At 43.9% G+C, this 20,778-nt stretch overlaps 3 protein-coding genes across 5 annotated transcripts; 2 read left to right on the top strand and 1 right to left on the bottom strand.

The window, feature by feature from the left end:
* Positions 1-3,843: 3,843 nt before the first annotated feature.
* On the top strand, positions 3,844-5,130 carry pdyn (prodynorphin; the record flags this gene model as incomplete). The annotated part of the gene is made up of 2 exons (XM_079274268.1): positions 3,844-3,967; positions 4,582-5,130. The coding sequence occupies exons 1-2, from the start codon at positions 3,845-3,847 to the stop codon at positions 5,128-5,130; spliced, it is 672 nt and encodes a 223-aa protein (XP_079130394.1). The 5' UTR covers position 3,844.
* Positions 5,131-6,616: 1,486 nt separating this feature from the next.
* gmeb2 (glucocorticoid modulatory element binding protein 2) lies at positions 6,617-15,088 on the bottom strand. Of its 3 annotated transcripts, XM_079273648.1 has the most exons (11): positions 14,970-15,088; positions 13,495-13,621; positions 12,398-12,554; positions 12,184-12,254; positions 11,924-12,048; positions 11,690-11,793; positions 10,880-11,037; positions 9,180-9,248; positions 8,948-9,085; positions 7,658-7,780; positions 6,617-7,541 (listed from the first exon to the last, which is right to left on the bottom strand). In XM_079273648.1, the coding sequence occupies exons 3-11, from the start codon at positions 12,538-12,540 to the stop codon at positions 6,988-6,990; spliced, it is 1,485 nt and encodes a 494-aa protein (XP_079129774.1). In that variant the 5' UTR covers positions 12,541-12,554; positions 13,495-13,621; positions 14,970-15,088; the 3' UTR covers positions 6,617-6,987. The 3 variants fall into 3 exon arrangements, with proteins under 3 accessions (XP_079129774.1, XP_079129773.1, XP_079129775.1); XM_079273647.1 differs by lacking the exon at positions 14,970-15,088 and having other exon boundaries at positions 13,495-13,822; XM_079273649.1 differs by lacking the exons at positions 8,948-9,085; positions 9,180-9,248; positions 14,970-15,088 and having other exon boundaries at positions 13,495-13,822.
* tpk2 (thiamin pyrophosphokinase 2) lies at positions 14,793-19,019 on the top strand. Its single transcript, XM_079273650.1, has 8 exons — positions 14,793-14,972; positions 15,065-15,306; positions 16,318-16,381; positions 16,462-16,592; positions 16,736-16,854; positions 18,143-18,275; positions 18,376-18,472; positions 18,575-19,019. Exons 1-8 carry the CDS (start codon positions 14,903-14,905, stop codon positions 18,619-18,621), a joined length of 903 nt encoding a protein of 300 aa, XP_079129776.1. The 5' UTR covers positions 14,793-14,902; the 3' UTR covers positions 18,622-19,019.
* Positions 19,020-20,778: the final 1,759 nt, after the last annotated feature.

Raw genomic sequence — 20,778 nt, forward strand, 5'->3', positions numbered from 1 at the left:
TCCATTTGTCCTTCTCCCCAGAAATGTTTTACAGCCCTTTATGGGGAACCCTGAGACGCTCCCAGGCCAGACGAGATGTATAATCTCTCCAGCGTATTCAGGGTCTACCCTAGGGGCCACTTACCAGTTGGACTAGCTAGTAAAATCTCTAAATGAAAGCACAGGAGGATCCAGATCAGATGGCCGAACCGACCTGCCTGCCTCTGAAAAAGGGCAGAACAGTTTGTGGCAGGTGTGGTTGGGGTCTCTGATATCCTGTTGGCCTTTTTAATGCACCGCTGGTTGCAAAGGTCCTCTATGGATGGCAGCTCTGTCCTGGTGATGTGCTGAGCAGGTTTCACCGCTGTCTGCAGACCTTTTCTCAGGGTGCTGCAACTGCCACACCAGGCCGGTCGGGATAATCTCAATGACCCCCTTTACACCTGGCATTAAAATGGATACGGGGCGCATTTTTTCTAGAAGTTGAAGAGAATCCTGGACTCCATGTTGAGCCTCCACAACCTGCCAAGACCAGGAAGAAGAACCACTATCTCGCCATGCTAATGATGATGTCGGTGTGGTGAGTCCAGGTCAGGTCCTCACTGCTGTGAACCCAGAGGAACCTGAAGCTTTTGACTCTCTCCATCGTAGTCCCATTGGTGGAGATGGGGGCATGTCCTTCTCTGTGTCACTTCCTGTAGTTCCCAATCAGCTCCTTTTGCTGACATTAAAATGCAGGTTGTTGTCCTGGCAATAATATGTCAGGGCTCTGATCTTCTGGTGACCAAGAATTTTCACAGCTAATTTCACAGCAACCTGGCCAGCAGCAGCGGGGGCCAATCTCGGAATCCATCGGCTGTTGGGCAAGAGGTTATATTTCTGGGATTCGGATGTAGCCTGCCGATATCCAGGCCAACACTTCCTTTTCTGCGCGCTGCTCAATGTGTACAGTCCACTTAGCAACTTGAGATGTGAGACTGGAGTTGGAGTTGAGAGACGACTTATACGACCGTGTTGTTTCACAAGTAGCCAGTTTACAAGCTCATCTAAAAATAAAAATCGACATCACAGCCAGACAATACCCGGTGAGTTGCTAAATTTCATTTTGTCTGCCTCCTTGTCTCTACACACAGACTGTTACCTGCACTCAGCAAAGCCTGCTCAAATGGGATTGGTCAATACTACTCAGATTACAAACAGAAAACCAGAACGCTTCAGACACCAAAATCCCGACCTGTTAAATGTAGAAAATGTTTATGGAGATTACAGTGGACCAACGTGTTGGGCGGACTGACAGAGTGACTCTGTTGGTGACTTAAATCCTCATGTTTAAGAGCTGCGTGTTTTGTGTGTTAAAAGGATGTATTTCAACTGTAGAAGGTGTCAGCCCCCTGAGTATTGCTGAGCAGCACCTTCTACCAACTAGAGGAATATAACGCCGTCACAGCGTAGTAAGTTATGACTCGATGAAAACAGTTGTCATGATAGTTAAAGACATTCATTTCTATCTCGAAGTGAAGATGTGAAATGAAAATGGATGAAATAAAAAGTGCAAACAGGATTAAATATCACATTGTCAACAGGAGTGTAATGTCAGTGCAAACATCGGCAAACCAAGAAATCATTTCTTATCAGTGTGCAGCGGTTTGCCCGTGTGTTGAATTAATTGCATCAAGGCTTTACTCTACCTTTGAGTTTGGCCATTTGAAACAGGTACTGTATAAACACTTGTCTTTAAACATGATAGGACAGCACTTTGTTAGTTTAAAGCAAACCCACTGACTTATCACCAATACTGCAGTTCTCCTGGGTTTTACAGCCCGATACTTTGTTGTTTTGGTTCAGTCTCAGTGCTGTCATCAACCAGCAGACAGCAGCCAGCTGTTTTCAGTGAGAAAGCTCTGATAAACCAGGCGGAAACCTCCGGTTCTAGAAAGTGAAGCCAATGCTGAAGTGCCTTACATTTGCATTCTCTCTAACATCCATCAGAGGGCAACTCCTCTGGTTGTAAAATAAAGAAGTCTGATTGTATAGAAATCTATGAGAAAAATGACCCTACTTCTATCTTGATTTATTACTGAAACATTGTAAGCAGGGGCGGTTCTAGATGGGGACCAGAGGGGGCCGGTTGCCCCGTAATATTAAGTTAGGACTCCTCCCCTCCAGCCCCCCTAACTGTGGGGAGCAATAAGGGTTCAGTGTCTTGCAGGAACACTTCCTGTTTATGGTCTCAATTGCTATATTTCAAGTCTTCTTCAACACAGCATGATGTTCTTTTCGTAAATGATGCTCCATTTAGAGTCAAATAATAGACCATAAAGCAGGGGATGCTTTAGGGGCGGGGCTACCTTTTGATTAACAGGTCGCTACCGCAGCGTTGTCCGGTCTGGGAGTTGTGCGTGTTTTCGTCTTCCTAATTTAACTCTTTCACAGTGTGTTTTCCCTTTGTCAAAGTTAATTGAAACATTTTGGTTGACTAAAAATGTCAAATGCTGCTTTCAGTTGTACTTAGCTCCGCCCTTTCGTGTAACTTGTGCTTGCAAAAACAAGATGGCGACGGCCAAAATGCTGACCGTGAGACTTCAAAACAGAAGTCCACAAACCAATGGGTGACATCACCTTGATGTCCACTTCTGAAAGTCTATGTGATAAAGGCACTGTTCACAATCTGCTCAACAACAAACAGCAGAACGACACATAGAGACGAGGAACACACCGATGCCTCAGGAATAGTTAGAGACCGAATAAGAGCTAAACGAAGGAATATTGGACTTACATTCATCAGGTGGACACAAGCATATTTCAGATGAATGATCGTGCTGCTCCAAATCTCCTAGGTGTGTCAAAAGAACCGTTTGTTAACTGAAGTACAAAGTTAACAACTTTATATCGTGATAATGTTGGTGTTGTGTTCACAGCTTGTTCCACTACACTCAAATGGTCAAAAGAAAGGTGTGAGCTGAAGGCCAGCAATGTCCAAACCAGTCCTTTCTCTTAAGATGTGGTTAAAATGACAGAGATGACTGAATATCTCATTCATCATGTTTATATCAAACAGTGTCTTCTATTTAAGTCTCTCCTGTAGGTTGCTTTCTTTCAGTCTTACTGAAAAAGAGAAAACACTTTGTTCATTGATGTTCATGTGATTTTTCTTACAGCCCAGGTTTCTGATCGAGGCCCCCTGAGAGATGGAATGATGGTGGTGGTGATGATGCGCCGATGGGATGAACTGCGCTGCCGCTCCTCGATACCTTCTCTGTGTGGGCGTTGTTTTCAAAAACCTCCCGAAGCGGGGAGGCTGTGGGCTTATTTACGCAGCACATTCCCCTCCCATTGGTCCCTTATTAGAATGCTCTGATACGCTGCGGTGACACGACCCAGTCTCCGGCGATAAAAAGCGAAGGCGACGAGCCGCGCAGGAGAAACACAAAGAGTTGGAGGGCGGACGTTTGATGGTAGATGCGCCTCTGTGAGTCTTACTACGGCTGGAAGAATCTGTCCAACTCCTGAGGTACCGACTCCACACTTTTTTTTAACTTTACTGTCTTTTCTGGTCTGAGTAAGACACAATTCATATTTCTATTTTTTTGTAACAAAGTGCTGACAGAAATACTTGACGTCGGTGCGCCATTACGCACTGCGCACAGGTCCACATGATCAATAACATCGTGTGTTTTAACGATTATCTAAGCTGACTCAATTAAGAGGAAGTCATTTTCTTGAGCTACAAGTTAAGTTATGTCTACAGTCTGCGAGTCCTCAAAACCAAGCTGGTTCAATTCTGAGCCTTACCCAGACTCACTGCCTGTGTTCTTTTTTTGTGCGTATGTGTGTGTCTTTGCGTGTGCCAGGGATCTGGTGAAGAATGGAGTGGTATGTCCTGGTGCTGATGCTGAGCTTACCGCCCTCCATCCGCGCAGATTGCTCCTCGCAGTGCGAGAAATGCGTGCAGCAGATCCTCGGCCACGACGCCGCCTTCAGCAGCCTGGTAAGACCGGAGACAACTTAACACGAAGCACGGAGAGAGAGAGAGAGGGAGAGAGAGAGAGAGCGAGAGAGAGAGAGAGAGAGAGGTGGAAAAAACTGCTGCTGTTTGGAGAATTTATTGGGCTTTAGTTGCATTATTGTTTTTGTCAGTTAAATTTTGAAATGATTGGCAGCGGCGCCTAAATTGGAATTGGGTTAACTTCGGGCATCTATCCACGTTTAAACTTCCAAATAGTTTTCTCTAAAACGAAACTTCGTTTACTTTTTTTGTCAATTTCAATTTCCTAAATCCTAAAGTTAAAAATGCCAAATGTGTCAGTGTGAATGAATGTATAGCCTCATAGGCTTAATATGGGTTGCGTAAAACCTTGGGTTTGGATCCTTCTTTGGACAAGCAGAGTGTGTGTTAGCACTTAAGGGGACTTAAATGTACTTAAAGAGAAATGTAAGGAGGGAATTGGGGTTCGGGTACTGTTCTTGGTTTCTCAAACTGACAGCAAAACCTGTTATTCAGCAAAAAAAGTGTAAAATTGACTTTTAGCGCCACAAATCTCACTGTGTTTGCGCGCGCGCGCCGATATTGGTCTCATGCTCTTTTTCTCCTGTGTCCCGCAGTCGTGCAACACAGAGTGTGAGGGGCAGCTGGAGAGCTGCGACCGGGTTCCGGGGCTTGCGGACTTCAGCCAGGACGAAGCGGCGGCGGAGGAGGAGAGCCAGCAGGCGGACCTGGTCAAGCGCTACGGCGGCTTCATCAAGAGGATCGACAAGAACAAGAACAAAATCTTCGCCTCTCCGTGGCGCAACAACTACGTCCTGAAGGCCGGGGCGTTGCCCAAGAAGTACGAGGACTTGCTGAAGAGGCTGGAGGAGAGGGACGCGGACGCAGACGACGCCGCGGAGGACCGGCTCCGCAGTTACGTGAAGCGTTACGGCGGCTTTTTACGCAAATTCGGTCCTAAGTCAAAGAGGAGTAGCTCCGCGGAGACGGAGAGCCAAGAGCCCGAGGAGCTGCAGAAGCGCTACGGGGGCTTCATGAGGCGGATCCGACCAAAGTTGAACAACCTGAAGTGGGACAAGCGTTACGGAGGATTTCTGCGCCGCCACTTCAAAATCTCTGTGCGCTCGGCTGAGGAGCCGTATTACTACGATGACTTGAGCCTATAGATGAACTCTGCAGGGGCTGAAAATGAAGAAAAACTACGAAGAACTTGTGCAGGTTCACTTGAAATGACACCATTTATCCAGAACGTATCATATGCCTGCCTATATTACAGCCAGCTCGGTTGCCTTCTGTGTAAAATAATGATCATCTCTGTGTTGTTGGCATCATCGTCTGTCATTCAACAAATGATGCTTGTTTAATAAAAACATGAATAAAAGCACTTTCCTGTTTGCCACCGACTCAAAAAGACTTGACTGATTTCAGCCCTCGCGCCAAAACTTCAGCATATTGGTCCTTTTATTTTTCCTTATGGACGGACTCACCTGATACCTCATACCATACGTGACTACACTGTCTTGAATAAAATAAGATATTAAGATACTCTTAAATTTGGCATACGTCATAGTGGAGTTTTAAATACTTATTTATTTGTAATCCTAAATTTGGTTCATATTTTATGTGTATCCTTCATTAAAGGAAGGCGTGTGACATATTGGTAAAAATTTGAGATGCCATACGTTTGTGCCACATTTTCTCATAACTGACACTTTTTTTTCTGAAGTGAGAGTGAAGGTAAATAATAATAATAAACTTAAAACAGTAAAACATTAAAATGATCATACCACCATAACATTTGGTGAGGAAGCTATACAAAGTTTAAATATTCCATACACCCGAAACCAATATGGCACGGTTGGATTATTCACATGTTTCTAGGTGCTTCCTTTTTATTTACAGTTTCTGTCAGACGTTTTTTAAATTTTTTTATGACGAAATATCCTGCAAAGCCTAAATGTGTTTGCCGTTTTCCCGTTATTGGCGTCCATCTAAACCGTTGTAACTACTGAGATTCAGAGTCTGCTTATTATTTTACCGTGATCCAAAAACAATCACATTACTGTGCGCAAAGAGTCCAAGAGGCACATCAGGAGACCAGGAAGCTCACATCTGAAGCGCGCGGACAAACCAGAGGAACGACCGGGAGCCACTGGACGGTGAGACGGCTGCGCCATCTTGTGGCCAAACGACAGACGCGTCCACCCGTGTGACTGATCCAGGACCCGGTTCACTGGTCCAGGTGCATCAGTCCTTCATTCTGACCTTTGTTGAGTCAAAGGACTCACTGACCCGCCAGATGAACAGAACACTGCAGGCCCCTGATCGTGCTGAAATACACAGAACTGATCTGATACACTCTTTATATTAATACAGCCGGATGGTCAACATCACTTTCCTCAATAGAACATATTAGCGTATGAAACATTGGTCTCTTACTCTCCTCTTTCTAATGAGTAATAGTTGTCATGCGACCACAGCTGTGAGGCTTCCATGACAACCGAGCTGTTTGATGAAGACATCCTGGGAAAGCTCGTGAGTTGACCGTGAGTTGGGATTTTAAAAAAAGCTCTAAAATGTACGATCCAGGTTTCCTCTGCCGGTTGGTTGCCAGAGAACACGTTCATATTTACTAGAAACAGTGAGACACAATCTGTTCTTGAAAACTGAGCGTTTATTATCAAACTAAACAACACTGTTTGTTCCTCCAGCCTATGTGGAATGAATCCCTACAGAAAGAGCCGTATCAAATATATTAGTTACCAATACATATTTACAGTCACATCACACACCGCTCACACCAGATGCCACCATAGAAATCTAGCTATCTTGAAAATTGACGGACATCTACAAGGAAGGCTCGTGTGTTAAGTGACAAGTGAAGACCGTGCATGAGCTGATGTGAAAAAGTCAAAATGTGGACGATCCCTCCATCCATCGCACGGTCAGTCCAGTGTCCAAAATATTGAAATGAAGGTGGCTAAGGAGCTGGGGGACTGGGGGGAGGACAGCTGTCGTCTGTCTCACTGCTGCTCCCCGTCCTCCTGCTCCGGCTGCCTCTCCTCATCGCCGTCTGCCTGGCCTTCCTCTTGAGACTCATCAGCGGTCGCCGTGACGTCCACCACGCTGATGGTGCCAACCGGCTGCTGCGCGGCGGCCAAGCTCTGCAGCGCGGCCTGCAGAGTCACCAGCTGGAACTGGGGGCCGACCACCTTGAAGCCGCCCTCCTGACCCGCCGCCGCGGACAGCACGGTCAGGTTGGAGGCGTCGGCCCCCAGCTCGGACCCGGAGAGCGAGGAGGTCAGGAAGGTGTAGCCGCCCAGGTTGGCGCCGCCCGGGGCCCCCGCCACGGTCAGCATCTTGCCGAGCTGCAGGCCCGTCAGCTGGCTGAGTGGCAGTGTGATCTGGCCGGCGTTGACCGAGGCCGGGCCGGAGACGGCGCGGGTCAGCCGCGGGCGCTTGGGCGCTGGGGGCGCGGGGACCGGGGTGAGGGTCATCAGGACGTTGTTGAGGTGCTGGGATTTGCTCTTCAGCTCCTTGGCCCGCTTCCTGTGCTCGTCGCACTGCTGCTCCAGAGCTGCAGAGGGAGACAACACATCATCCGTATGCAAGGTCCGCGTTCCTCCACAGCTGACACACAAAACACGACTCCATCCTGAATGCTAAGGTTCTGTTCAGGGCCCTTGTACTGACCGGCGAGGCTGCGCGTGTACTGCTCTCTGTAGCGGTCCATCTGGCTCTTGTGACTGGCCAGAACCTTCTTCACTAGGTCCAACATCCCAAAGTTCTGCACGATGTTGTTGAGCAAAACAGCATCTGAAAAAAACACTGCATGTTAAACATGAAAGGGGATTTTACACAGCAAGGTGTTTCCAGTAATGGAAGACCTTTAATGTCTGCAGAGGGAGCTGTGTGACGTCTGACCCAACATCATCCTCACATCAGTCTAAAGAGACTTACAGTTCATGCTTTCAATCTCCATACATACAAAAATCATGTTACTGACACACAGTAGAGGGACAGAGCCAATGTTAATACAATTAACGCTGAGTTTAAACTAATCACTGAACTCTAAATGAGGTGTGTTTGAGTTGGCAAATAAGAAGCTGTTGGAGACTGTGACAGACTACACAGGTTACAGACCGTTACTGTAAACAGCTGTATTCACTACGAACCGATGTCTACAATGAGCCGCTTACTATCAGAAACGCTGTTTTGGTGTGAAACCTATATTACACTCGCTTCCAAGCTCTCATCCGCCTGAACAAGCAGAGAAACGTTACATTTTGGTCTCTTTTGAGTTGGCTGGCAACAAAACTTGTCCGACTAATTCAAGTAAAACAGCTGTGCATGCCGTTTAGAACTCTGACCACAGGGAACGTTGGAGGCCACAAAGGGTTGCTTGTGTGGCCGTGTCTTTGGTGGCTGAGCTCGTGTTACCGGAGGGAAAGCGCCGTTTCTAAAAGCCTCTCTGCGTTCAGCTCTCAGCACATTCTCTGGCTTCAACCTGAGTCTCAGTGGTTTCGACTTTCCTGTTTGTACTTCGGCGTTATTTTACCGTTTACTGATTGCTCTCACGTTCCCTGCTGCCGCCTCTTCATATTAAAAGCTTTCCCCCGTTCCAATGCGGTCATTAGCAATGATTATAGGCAACGCAGCGGTTTCGTCGCCAAGCCAACAGAGCTTCATTCTTCAGGGAAAACAGGTCCAACCACCCAGACATGGACATGAGCAGGTCTGTCTGAAATACTGCAGCGAGGAACGGTGCAAACAGAGAGCAGCGAGCTGTTGGATGAAGAGCTGCAGGCGACAGACTAACTGTAGTTCGTGACCAGCACAACTCCAACACACCGTCAAGTGTGGAGGCAGACCGCCTTCTGTCATAGTGGTCATTTACACTGCAGCTCCAGAGAAAAACAAGCGCAGGGAGGACTTCAGTTGGAATGTTTCCAAAAGCCCTGCTTCTGTGTGTGAGGTTCCAACCTTTGACCTGAAGTGGTGGGTCACACACTCTCTCCTGCAACCCCTTCAGCACCTCCTGCAGCTCCTTCTGAAAGTCCTCCACCACCTCCTCCAGCAGTCCAGCTTCCTTCACCGTGCGCCAGAATGCCACAGAGTCCTCTGGACACACACACACACACCATTAAGAATACACCGGTCCACTGGACCAGTCCATTGCACATGATGGCGAGTGTGTCTGCAGGTTGCTGATCACCTCCGATGGCTGTGACCCACTCTGATGTTTCCTCCGCCACGTCTGGAAACGAGACGACTGCTCCATTCACTGCAACACAAGCAGCAGAACAACGCTGACACACTGAGACACACGGTGTGTCCAAGTCTGCTGCTCATTCTGGGTCACGCTGCATTACGATCACGTCACTAGTGTTGCCACTGTTGAAGCCGCTGGCTCTGTTCCACAAACGCTGAGCGTAATCAGGCTCATCCACTTTGTTCACAGCCGCTGGCGGTCAGGGAGGCAACTCTGGTTCTGTGAATAGCTGCTCACTCAGAACCTTTAAGGGTGAGAAGAGTCTGAGAGTCTGAGGGTGTCATCTACATCAGTGATTCTCAACTGGTGGGTCGCGACCCATAAGTGGGTCGCGACTTATGGGTCCCATCGCGACTTATGGGTCCCATCGCGACTTATGGGTCCCATCGTGACTTATGGGTCGCGACTTATGGGACCCATAAGTGGGTCGCGACCACAAAAAAAAAAAAAACTTAGTGATTTTATTTTGAAGGGCATTTTTTATGCAGCGAAATTATTCCAGCATTTACGGCACTTGTTCAGCGGTGCAGGAAAAACACAGACCAATGCGTTGTGAATCACATCACGTGATGAAGCTCAGCCAATCAAATATGAGTATTCTGACAAGTTTCCTGACTTGAGTGAGACGTACACACACCGTGACACACGGGGAGAGACGAGGATACAGAGAGCAGAGGAGGACTATTTATTGAGGTGTGAGTCGTGAAAGTCAAATCATAGAACGATTTCCAAAAGAGAGAAATGTCCAGAGAGACCAGAGTCATTACACTCTGACTGGACAGACTCATAGAGGTGAATTCTTCAAACACTAATTTCTCTTTTTGGAAGATGAGAAAAATACAATATTGTGGATTTTTCACTTCATCCTGAATGGACTGAGTTTAAAGCTGCAGGGCAATTCAGTGGAAATATTTTTTCTAAATTGAATTTCATTACGTAATTTATTTTTTAATCCAGCTGTTATTTTACTTGAAATGAGAAGAACATGTATTCATGTATTTATATGTATTTATAATCCATCCAGTTAAATTGAAAAATGAGAATAATATTTGTTCAAATATAATTGATGTGTACTTTCTTTATTTGATTTGACAGTTGTTTACTACACAGAGACGTTAAAGACGTCTTGAATATAGATATACCCAAATGAGAGAGATATATATATTTGGGTCGTGGGTCCCTTGTCATTAAGGGGTGATGGTGGGTCCCGCAGCCAGACCAGTTGAGAATCACTGGTCTACATATCATGTATGTGACCGATATGAAACATGGACCTGGAGGCAGATCCACCTTGTTTACTGCCACTGGCACATCCAGGAATTCTGCAACCGGATTTACCTTCGTACCTTGTTATCTTGAATAACAGCGCTCTTAATTTGAAATGATTGGATGAGTGCTGATCATGTGATCAATGTAACGTGAGGTAGGTGTGCCGACGTCGTCCCGTCATTACATTGGGTTAGACATTGATATTAAGTCTGGTTAGGTCTGGTAGGGTCCTGTTGTATTGCTACAGATCTCAGATCAGGGTGTGAAAATCAGCTGTAATGTGTCATAATCATCACCACAGGAGAAACATGTCTTTGTGTGAGGAAAACATGTAGAAACAGACACGTGTTGGTGCGTGTTAATGTGGAACTCACAATCGGCCGATGAGGGCGTGGCAGGAAGCAGCTCCGCAGGCTGATCCCCGCCGATGGACACTTTGGTTCCCACCAGGTCGATCTTAGTGCTGCGGCACGTGTTGGAGCAGACCTTTGTGTGCTGGTAGAAGTCCAGCTCACTGGAGTCCATGATCTTCCTGTGAAAGGAAATACGATGAAAGGCTTTTAATGGGCACGATGCACAACATGAGGACAGACTCGCTGTGTTTACTAACAGAACCATCACGAACACACGGAAGGAGGAGATGGAACCAAGTTCTTTATGGAAATATGGATCGAGTCAAATACAAACTCGCACAAGGTTTGTTTGTCTCTGCCCTGAAATCCAAAATAAAATAAAATAATAAATATGTTATAAATATAGAATCAAATAACGGAAGTATTAGCAGCAAAATGCACTTAGGTTTCAGAAGTGAAGGTCCTCATTCTGACGGGTTAGTTATCAATGCATTACCTAAATCTTCAAAATCACAATACAAATTCAACAAATTCAACCCGACTGCATTATTTATGAAAGCCTGGATTGGACCAAATTCCTGCAGAATGATCTCGTCTGCAGAACTTGTTTAAATGTTGCCAAACACCATAATAGCTCAAAAGCGTCACCTGAGAGGTCCTGAACATCAGCATCATGATCCGGTAATAAACTGGATTCACCCCGACATGTTTCCACGAAACATGCAATTCACTAAATGTCGGTTTTGTTGAGTAAAAACAGAGCCTTTGAGCGTTGTGACCCAGATCACCAGACCAAGTAGAACTCCGTTAGTGCATGTGATGAGTCCAGACCTGAGCATGGTGCCGTTGAGACGGATAGCTCTCTTCCAGTCCTTCAGAGTGGATTTCCCCGCTAAGCACACAAACTCCTTTGGGCTGATGAGCTGCTCATTGAACTGATCAGAGAGGCGAGAAGAGAAAAAAACAACCACCATGAGCCATTGATGATTTCCTTAAACGGGTTCGCAAATGAGCTTTTGTTATTTTGCATTGCAGGCTCTGTTGTTCCGAGGCGCCGGCGCGTACCTGGACGCATTTCACGTTGATCCCAGGGCAGACAAACTTCTTCCACACCAGCGTGGCTTTGGCGTCTCCGCAGGTGATTGGGTAGAAGACGTCGGCCTCCACGTCCACCTCCTCGGTTAGCTTCACTGCAGAGACGGAGACCAAAAACATGATCAATTGTGTCGTCTGATCATGCAAACTGAAGGTGGACATTATTCTGTGCTTTGGATCACTGGCAAGAATCACTGCATATGTTCACACAGCCTTGCGGGCCACGTTACCGATGACTGCCTCTTCCCTCGACAGTGAATCAGCTTCTGACTCCACCTGTGCCACCGTGAGGACGTCCTCCCTGGAAAACCCACACGCCGTTTATGAGTTTCAATATAGCGAACTGGACAACAGGACAAGCTCCTCAACGACTCACATTCCGCTGTGTGTGTGCGTGTGTGTGTGCGCCGATGACCACTAAGCAGCGTGTGTGAGGTATGTTACCCTAGCTGAGAGGTCAGCTCTGCAGTCACCAGCACCACCTTGTCCTCCTCCACCACAGAGGGGAGGTCCTCTCCCACCGTCTCCGGTATGGTGACGATCACGACCTCGCTCACGTCCTGCATGCTGACCTCTGACGAGGCCATGAGGACAGGGGGAGCTTCACACACCCAGTAAGACGACAGGGAGAAAACATGAGGTATTAATAATATTGTTTTATAGTATTGAGGAAAGTTGAGCAATTACAACAACAAAAAGTATTTATCTTGCAACATTAAATCCAAAACTGGCTACAACTTAAATGCACTGTGGAAAGCAGTGGGCATCAATGTTCAACGGATATGAAATACAGTAAGGCCGTAGAGATGGGTCCATGTGATAAATCGCTCACAAGAAGTCAATTGTGGTGGATTTCCATTATCAAAAAATCATTAAAACAGCTGTTTAGCTCACTGCCGAGAAGGGAGAAATAGAGCCTTTAAAACAAAGTTAAAGAGTACAACAAGGCACCTTATCATTTATAGTTATCTTATTTAAGATTGTTTATTCTTCAGGGGAAAATGCATGTCCTACGTGTGAAAAATATTTGTCTCCAAAATGTTAGGTTCAGTGATTTTGAAGTATATTTTGGTGTACTCTTCAGACTTGAATAATACAACTGACGACGGTGAAAACGTTCAGAGACTTGAAGGGACTTGTGGGTGACTCGTTCCTCGTCCGGTGGCTCTCTCTCTGATATGAGCCTGGCTGTGATCGGTGGAGACGTACTGACTGTCACGTTACACTACAGATACAGTGAGCAACGGCGTGTGATGCAGATGCTGTCTCTAACTAATAAGAACTTTTGGTAATGGCATGTTTTTAAACTTCCACCATAGCCGATATAACTAACGTCACATGCGTTAATGCTAGATAATAGAGTAAACTAAGCTACATCCCTGTTTAGCTAATTCGAACAGTGCAGTGTGCAATTAACAATGACAGTATCACGAAGGTTACCGTTACATCAAAACCAAACTAAACTTGTAATTGAATGCTATATGTCGTGCACTCATATTTAGCTGAGACCCAACGCATTTGGGATATTAAATACATCTTACCTTTTGGTCTTAATCAAAAAACAGTCGTTAGTTGATGAATGTCGCCTCGTTTTACAGTGAAAAGATGAGGGGATGTGACGGTTAGCCCCCACCGGGTGGCTGCTGGCTAACGTTAGCTCCGTGTTAGCTAAAAGGAGAGTGCAGTGAATAGAGTCATAGCAGTTGTTTCTTTCATATTTCTAACACCACACTGCCGCGCAGTTCTTTACGATGTTTGGGGACTACTCTTGCAATTCATTAAATTGCATCCTCTCAAAACTACTCCATATTATTCCTTCTTCTTTGTGTTTATTTCAAGCCGACCGTAACAACCTTGTTGTTCTTCTTCTTCTACTTGTCTGCAGTTTAGCGGCAGTAGTTTTGCGCTACCGCCATCTTCTGGAGTCGGTTAACTCCTACAGTGTGCGTGTTCAGTGCCTTGTTTTCTTACCTAAAGTCAATCTAATTCAATTTCAATGCAATAAGCTTTATTGGCAAGACATTTGCCAGAGTACAGTTACGATTATGAAAGACAATGAATTAAACAAAATGAGTGAATAACAGTATTAGTTAAAATCATAAAATAGATAGAATAATAGATAGAAAAAACAATGATGGTGCTATATACTGCACTGCCTTAATCTAGCCTTGGTCGAATTAGAGATATACATAGGTTTTCCTTTTTTAAAGAAATAACGAGTTTGTCACATTTCAATGTGTCTGTGTCTTATAGTGTATCACCATTACATTTTCAATTCCAAGTTGGATTTATTTTATGATAATATCTATGCTACTTATCCCCATTCAAACCATGTGATTCTTACAGGTAAAATCTGTTTTATCTTTATTGTCTGAATGCAAAACATTACAGGGGTTGAATTTAAAGTATTATTTACATGTCTAATTGAATGGTATGGCACTATGGACATGTAGAGGAAGATGAAGACGTTTGACTGCACCTTTAATGTTTTGAGTACACAAATGTAGTTTAAGTAGGATTTTTTTTTATTTGGCAAAAAATCCCCACATGATTTATTGAAGTGATTACATCCATTTTCTGTTAATGAACCTTTGTATTCCCTGCATATACATGCTGCTTAAAATCAATATCTGAAATAATAATGCATGTCCTATATGTAAGATGTTGTATTAGAACACTAGATGGTTAACAGATAATAGTTTAAATACAGTTTATAGATGGGCCTAATAGATAAGTTACATTTAAGGCGAGATAAACAGATCCCTGAAGTCCATGTAAAAAAATCACGAAGAAGATGCAGACATGCGCAGAGCGCTTTGAGAAAAAACATGGTGTTCAAAAGAGTAGCTTGATTAGCATTGGGGTGTGATTAGCAGTCGTCTCGTCCACCTAGTTTATCCACGTTTACTCTATCGGTGCCTGAGAGGTGGTTAGTTAACATTCTGTAAAATGGCTAACTCTGCCTGGTCCGAAAAAATACTCCAGCTCCTCCGCCGAATGAATAACTTCTATTTACCCGGTAAGTTACGAGTGACACCGAGTTAAAATAGCACGCAGTCGACGGTGTGAAGGGTGGCTTATAACGTATCAACCTCCGACTTGTTCCCGCAGGCTCCTCTCGTTCTAAGTGCTGGCGGTTTGAGATAAACGAAGCACAAGTGGGCTGGATTCTTCCGCATGTAGCTTCACTGTTGACACGGTACCCGGAAGTGTTCAGTCCTCCGCACGAGGGCGCTGTGTCTCTGTGTGGCAGCTTGGACTCGTACGAGAAGAGGTCCGAGGCTGTGGACGCGGTCCTTCAAAGCCTGAGACAGGAGAGCTCCCTAACGTGTCTTAAAGGGTGGAGAGACGAGGTGAGGCACTGTGGAGCGCTCACACTAAAGTCCACGTGACGCCGTGCCGCGGAAGAATTGGTAGTAAACAGTAGCAGCATGTAAAGAGCATGTCGATGGTACAGTACACAAACAGCATAAACTATGATTTAAGGAAAATTTTGTAAATGGAATAAGATAAATAAGATAAAAGTGAAATATATATATATATATATATATTTTAATATATATATATATATATATATATATATATATATATATTTTAATATATATATATATATATATATATATATATATATATATATATATATATATATATAATTAACTCCGTCTTAAATCGTTTTATTCCTTAAAATATTTATAATATTAGCATTATTGTAATAACAATTATTATCATTTCATTTTATTCTATAATTTGGTGACTAAAGTAAACAAAAAAGGAGAAATAAGGCAACTCTGCCTGACCCCTGTATTCATTTGAAATGAATGAGAACCAAGCTTTAAATATCTTTGGAAAACATGCTGACAATGTAAACAAAGTTATTACCAAAAGCCAAATGCTTTGAGAGACAGAAAAAGTAAGTTGTGATGGATTGTGTCAAAGGCCAACATTGTATTGCAGAACTAACACTAAATGTACTGACAGAGAGCAGATGCCTTTTCCTTTACATTGTATGTGTGATATAATCATGTCACAAACGTTTTTAGGCCTTATTTAAAATGTCATTTGATTATGCTAAACTGTGAAGTGTATTTTCTATGAAAGGGGACTTTTTAAAATATAAATATATTTAAAAAAAAACCACCAACCTCACATCAGATTGTTAAATCTGTACATGTGATTTTGGTAACTAATGGCTGAATTTCCATGAGCTATGACATTCACGATGCAATTGCTTGTACTTTACTGCTGACCCGATGACAGTTTCTATTATCTCATACACTGGAATTAAACCCAATCCTCATTCTAAATAATAATACAAATGTAATCATTTGTATCGCAGTAATCCTGAAGCATTCCTTGTCTTTCAGAAGTACAATGTGACGCCAAAATTCTCCCAACCTCCTTTGATGTGGATGGAAAGAGCAGCTACAAGTAAGTCACGGCGCACGCTGTGGCAGCTCCGTCTGTTGTCATCAGCGTTAGTGTGAGCTCACTGTGACGCTCAACCACAGGTCTCTTTGGAGTGGAGCGGCGTGGAGTCCACGTCAACGGCTACACCGTCAGTGGCAGTGGGGAAGTCAACATGTGGCTGGCACGACGCTCCCTCACGAAGCAGACGTACCCCGGACTACTGGACAATGTGGTGAGCGCACGCTGTGACTGACTGACGGTACATGCCAGCAATCAGGGATAGGAGTGGGAATTATAATTCAATATTCAATTCAATATTTCAGATGTCCAAAAACAAGAATCTAGAAGGGTGATGCGTTGTTGTGTCTTTTGAAGGCAGCAGGTGGTCTTGCTGCTGGTGTTGGCGTCAAAAACACTCTGGTCAAAGAATGTGAGGAGGAAGCGTGTATCCCAGCAGCCATTGCAGAGAAGGCTCGCCCTGTGACCAACGTAAGGTGAGCGTCTCGCAGTTAAAGGGTAACTCCGGTGACTTGTTCTCAAGTCTGATCAACAGACTCATTCCGACAATGACCGTATCTACTAATACGTAGATGTAACTTCTGCCTCTGTGCCGTAGAGCTCCATTGTTGTCCAACAGCTATTAATTATGGGACATGCTGTTGCACCTGGAGACATGTCAGGGGCTCAGTGATAGAGCGGTTCGTCCGTCAACAAGAGGATCGGCGGTTCGATCCCCATGTTGCTGTGTCCTTGTGTCCTTGGGCTGCCATGTGTGAATGGTTAGTTCGAGTCCTGATGGGCATGTGGCACCTTGCATGGTAGCCTCTGCCATCAGTGAATGAAGGACTATGAAAGCGCTACAAGTACATGTTCCTTCATTACAGTGAACACACGCACTGTGGATTCATCTGCCGCTGAAAGTAGTTCCCAACAATTGCCCTATTCCCTCCTGTTTGCGTAAGGTTTGATTCAAAACTACGCTGACCAGCTGATTCAGGAAATTACTCAACTTTTTTTTTTTAATGGGCTTGGAACTGAGTGTCACAGACAGGAAGTCATAAAGTATTGAGAGCCGGACTACCAGTTGTTGGTTTGAGCCTGCACATGGGATTTGTTGAGAATCAGAAGAACATAGTGACACCACACTTATGCTTGCAAATGTAATAAAGATGGCGATACAATCAATAATATACTCTGAACTAAATCCACCTCAGTGCACTTTGGAACTTTTGTCAAGACAGTAAAGTTTATTCAATGTTATGAGAGGTCCCTTTAATGACTCCTTCAGTCCGTAGTCAGCAGTGGTAATGCCTCCAATACTACCGATCCGATATCAGCTTATATCATTTATCATCTTATTTACGCTACACAGGAACAGCAACACTTGTCACTTGCTACCCTGATCCAGCTTCACATGTGTGAATAGTCCTACGCACCTGTGGTTAAACACTGGTACCCTATTGGTTCATTGATAACGCTACACTGTGAACAACAAATGTGTGTGTAAATCGGCAGGAGGAGAGCTAGTTAACGTTAGCTGTTAGCAGCCGGTGGGCAGCAGTCCTGCCCTGGCTAAGTAACGGAGCTCGCATTGAGTAACATTACGATGCGTTCAAGCTCTATTCGGTAAAATGAGCTCTGGCCGTAGGTCAAGTTTAACGTCATCATGATGTGTTGAAATGTAATCTTGAGGGAGATGTTATCACAGGAATAGATATTAGAGAGGGAATTATGAACTGATTAACTTTTTTCCATAACTAACCACTTGAACGTATTTTCCAGCCACACCTACGAGGATGAGGACGGGGTGTTTGCAGAAAGTCAGTTTGTCTTCGATTTGGAAGTTCCTCCGGAGTTCAAGCCCCGAGCAGGCGATGGAGAGGTCCAAGAGTTCTACCTACTGCCCATAGATGAGGTTGGTGTCGCTGACGTAATCTGTAGGGTGACATTGAAAGCTCCAAGACTTAGATGCCACCCAAATACATGTTGAATTCTGTCTCCTGGCCTGGTTCCAGGTGAAGGAACTGCTGGCCACTGATGACTTCAAACCCAACTGTGCCATGGTGGTGTTGGACTTCCTCATCAGACACTCGTTTATTGAACCAGACACAGGTTTGTGGCTATCTTACAAAATGTCCACTGTTGAGATTAATACAAAAATCATTTGACAACTTTTGAATAGGCCTTGTGTTGATTGTATACTTTTCATTTCAGAGCCATGCTATCAGGAGTTTGTGGCAGGACTCCATCAGACATTATAGAGCAGCTGAGGACTGAGCCCAGTGTCTTTACATTTAGCCTCGCTAACGGGGGCTCAGTCTCAGGGGCAGGCAACTTTGGAGAAACCGGCACGAGTAGACAACATTTTTTAAGTATCCAACAGAAAAAGTCCCTGCCCCTCCCTTTCTGCCTCCCACCAAAGCCACTCTCCCAAAAAGAGAGGACGAGGTCACAAGAGAGAGCTGTGGAGAGGACTGTCGTTCAGCGCCGACCGTATCAAACCACCTCACGTCTCGATGATATGCAAGAAAACAGGTCAATTTATCTTCATTAACAGGACATGTTATTGTTAGTACTCACAGCTGGTAATGTCAATGCAGATCGGTAGCATCTGATGCATTGAATGCTGTAAAGATAAGAAATATATTACAAAAAACCTACCCTACACTGTAAAAAAAATCCTGTGTAATATACGGTAAATTACCGGCAGCTGTGGTTGCCAGAACTTCACCGTAAAAAATAAAGTGAGAATGTATAATACATCACGGTATATATTTTTGCAACCGTAAATTTCACAGTTGAGAACAGTTTTTTGTTTACGGTACATTACTATAAAAAACAAGAGATTTCATAAACCTGTTTACGGTAATATGCAATTAAACGGTAAATTACCGGCAGCTGTGGTTGCCAGAACTTCACCGTAAAAAATAAAGTTAGAACGTATAATACATCACGGTACATATTTTTGCAACCGTAAATTTCACAGTTGAGAACAGTTTTTTGTTTACAGTAAATTACTATAAAAAACAAGAGATTTCATAAACCTGTTTACGGTAATATGCAATTAAACGGTAAATTACCGGCAGCTGTGGTTGCCAGAACTTCACCGTAAAAAATAAAGTTAGAACGTATAATACATCACGGTACATATTTTTGCAACCGTAAATTTCACAGTTGAGAACAGTTTTTTGTTTACGGTAAATTACTATAAAAAACAAGAGATTTCATAAACCTGTTTACGGTAATATGCAATTAAACGGTAAATTACCGGCAGCTGTGGTTGCCAGAACTTCACCGTAAAAAATAAAGTTAGAACGTATAATACATCACGGTACATATTTTTGCAACCGTAAATTTCACAGTTGAGAACAGTTTTTTGTTTACGGTACATTACTATAAAAAACAAGAGATTTCATGAACCTGTTTACGGTAATATGCAATTAAACGGTAAATTACCGGCAGCTGTGGTTGCCAGAACTTCACCGTAAAAAATAAAGTTAGAACGTATAATACATCACGGTACATATTTTTGCAACCGTAAATTTTTGTGGTAAATAACTTTATAAACAGCAACTATACTGTGAAGCTAATTACAGTTTTTCTCAGTAAAAAAACACAGTACAACTGTATGATACATTACGGCATTTTATTGAAAAATGCAACTTAACGGTAAATTACCGGCAGCTGTGGTTGCCAGAACTTTACCGTAAAAAATATAGTGACAATGTGTAAGAATCACGGTACAAAAATACGGTAGAACGTAATACAATTGGTTGGCATAGATTTCAGTCAACTTCTGATTTTTGTAAATTACAAAGGAAATATCAAGTAAAGCATATTGTAAATCAAGGTACAGACCATCATTGATATACCTTAAGAAACTAACATTCTCTGTGAATAACAGGTTGAACTGATACAATATATTGTACAATATACTCACAAAGCAGTGTTGAGATCTTGAAGAAACAGCATGTGTCCATATATATTAAGGATAACCATGAATAAACATGAAAGGATTAGCCACTTGCCCTGAGTTGATCAAGAGTAATGAGTCACTGAGTCCAGACTTGACTGAAGAGGGCACTCAACATGGTATAGCATCTCACATGGACATGAAGTTCAGGAAGCTGGAACTTGAAGCGTGTATTTTCACTAGTTCTGCTTGAGGACTCGTCTGTTGACCATCAGGTATTGACTGTGGACTGGAATGATCCTCTCTGCACCCAAAAACAGAAACAAAGGCAAAGTTAGATTGATGCAGTGCTTCAACATGATGCCTACACAGAGAAACATTTACTTTCTTAGACTGAGCTCCAATGACCTAGAAGAAACCAGCACTTTATACTTAATACAAAATAATAACTATCAGGTAGAATGGTAAAAAAAAACTACACATTTCAGCAATAAGGCATCATCAG

The sequence above is a fragment of the Melanostigma gelatinosum genome (genome assembly GCF_949748355.1).
Source record: "Melanostigma gelatinosum genome assembly, chromosome: 8".
Lineage (NCBI taxonomy): Eukaryota > Metazoa > Chordata > Actinopteri > Perciformes > Zoarcidae > Melanostigma > Melanostigma gelatinosum.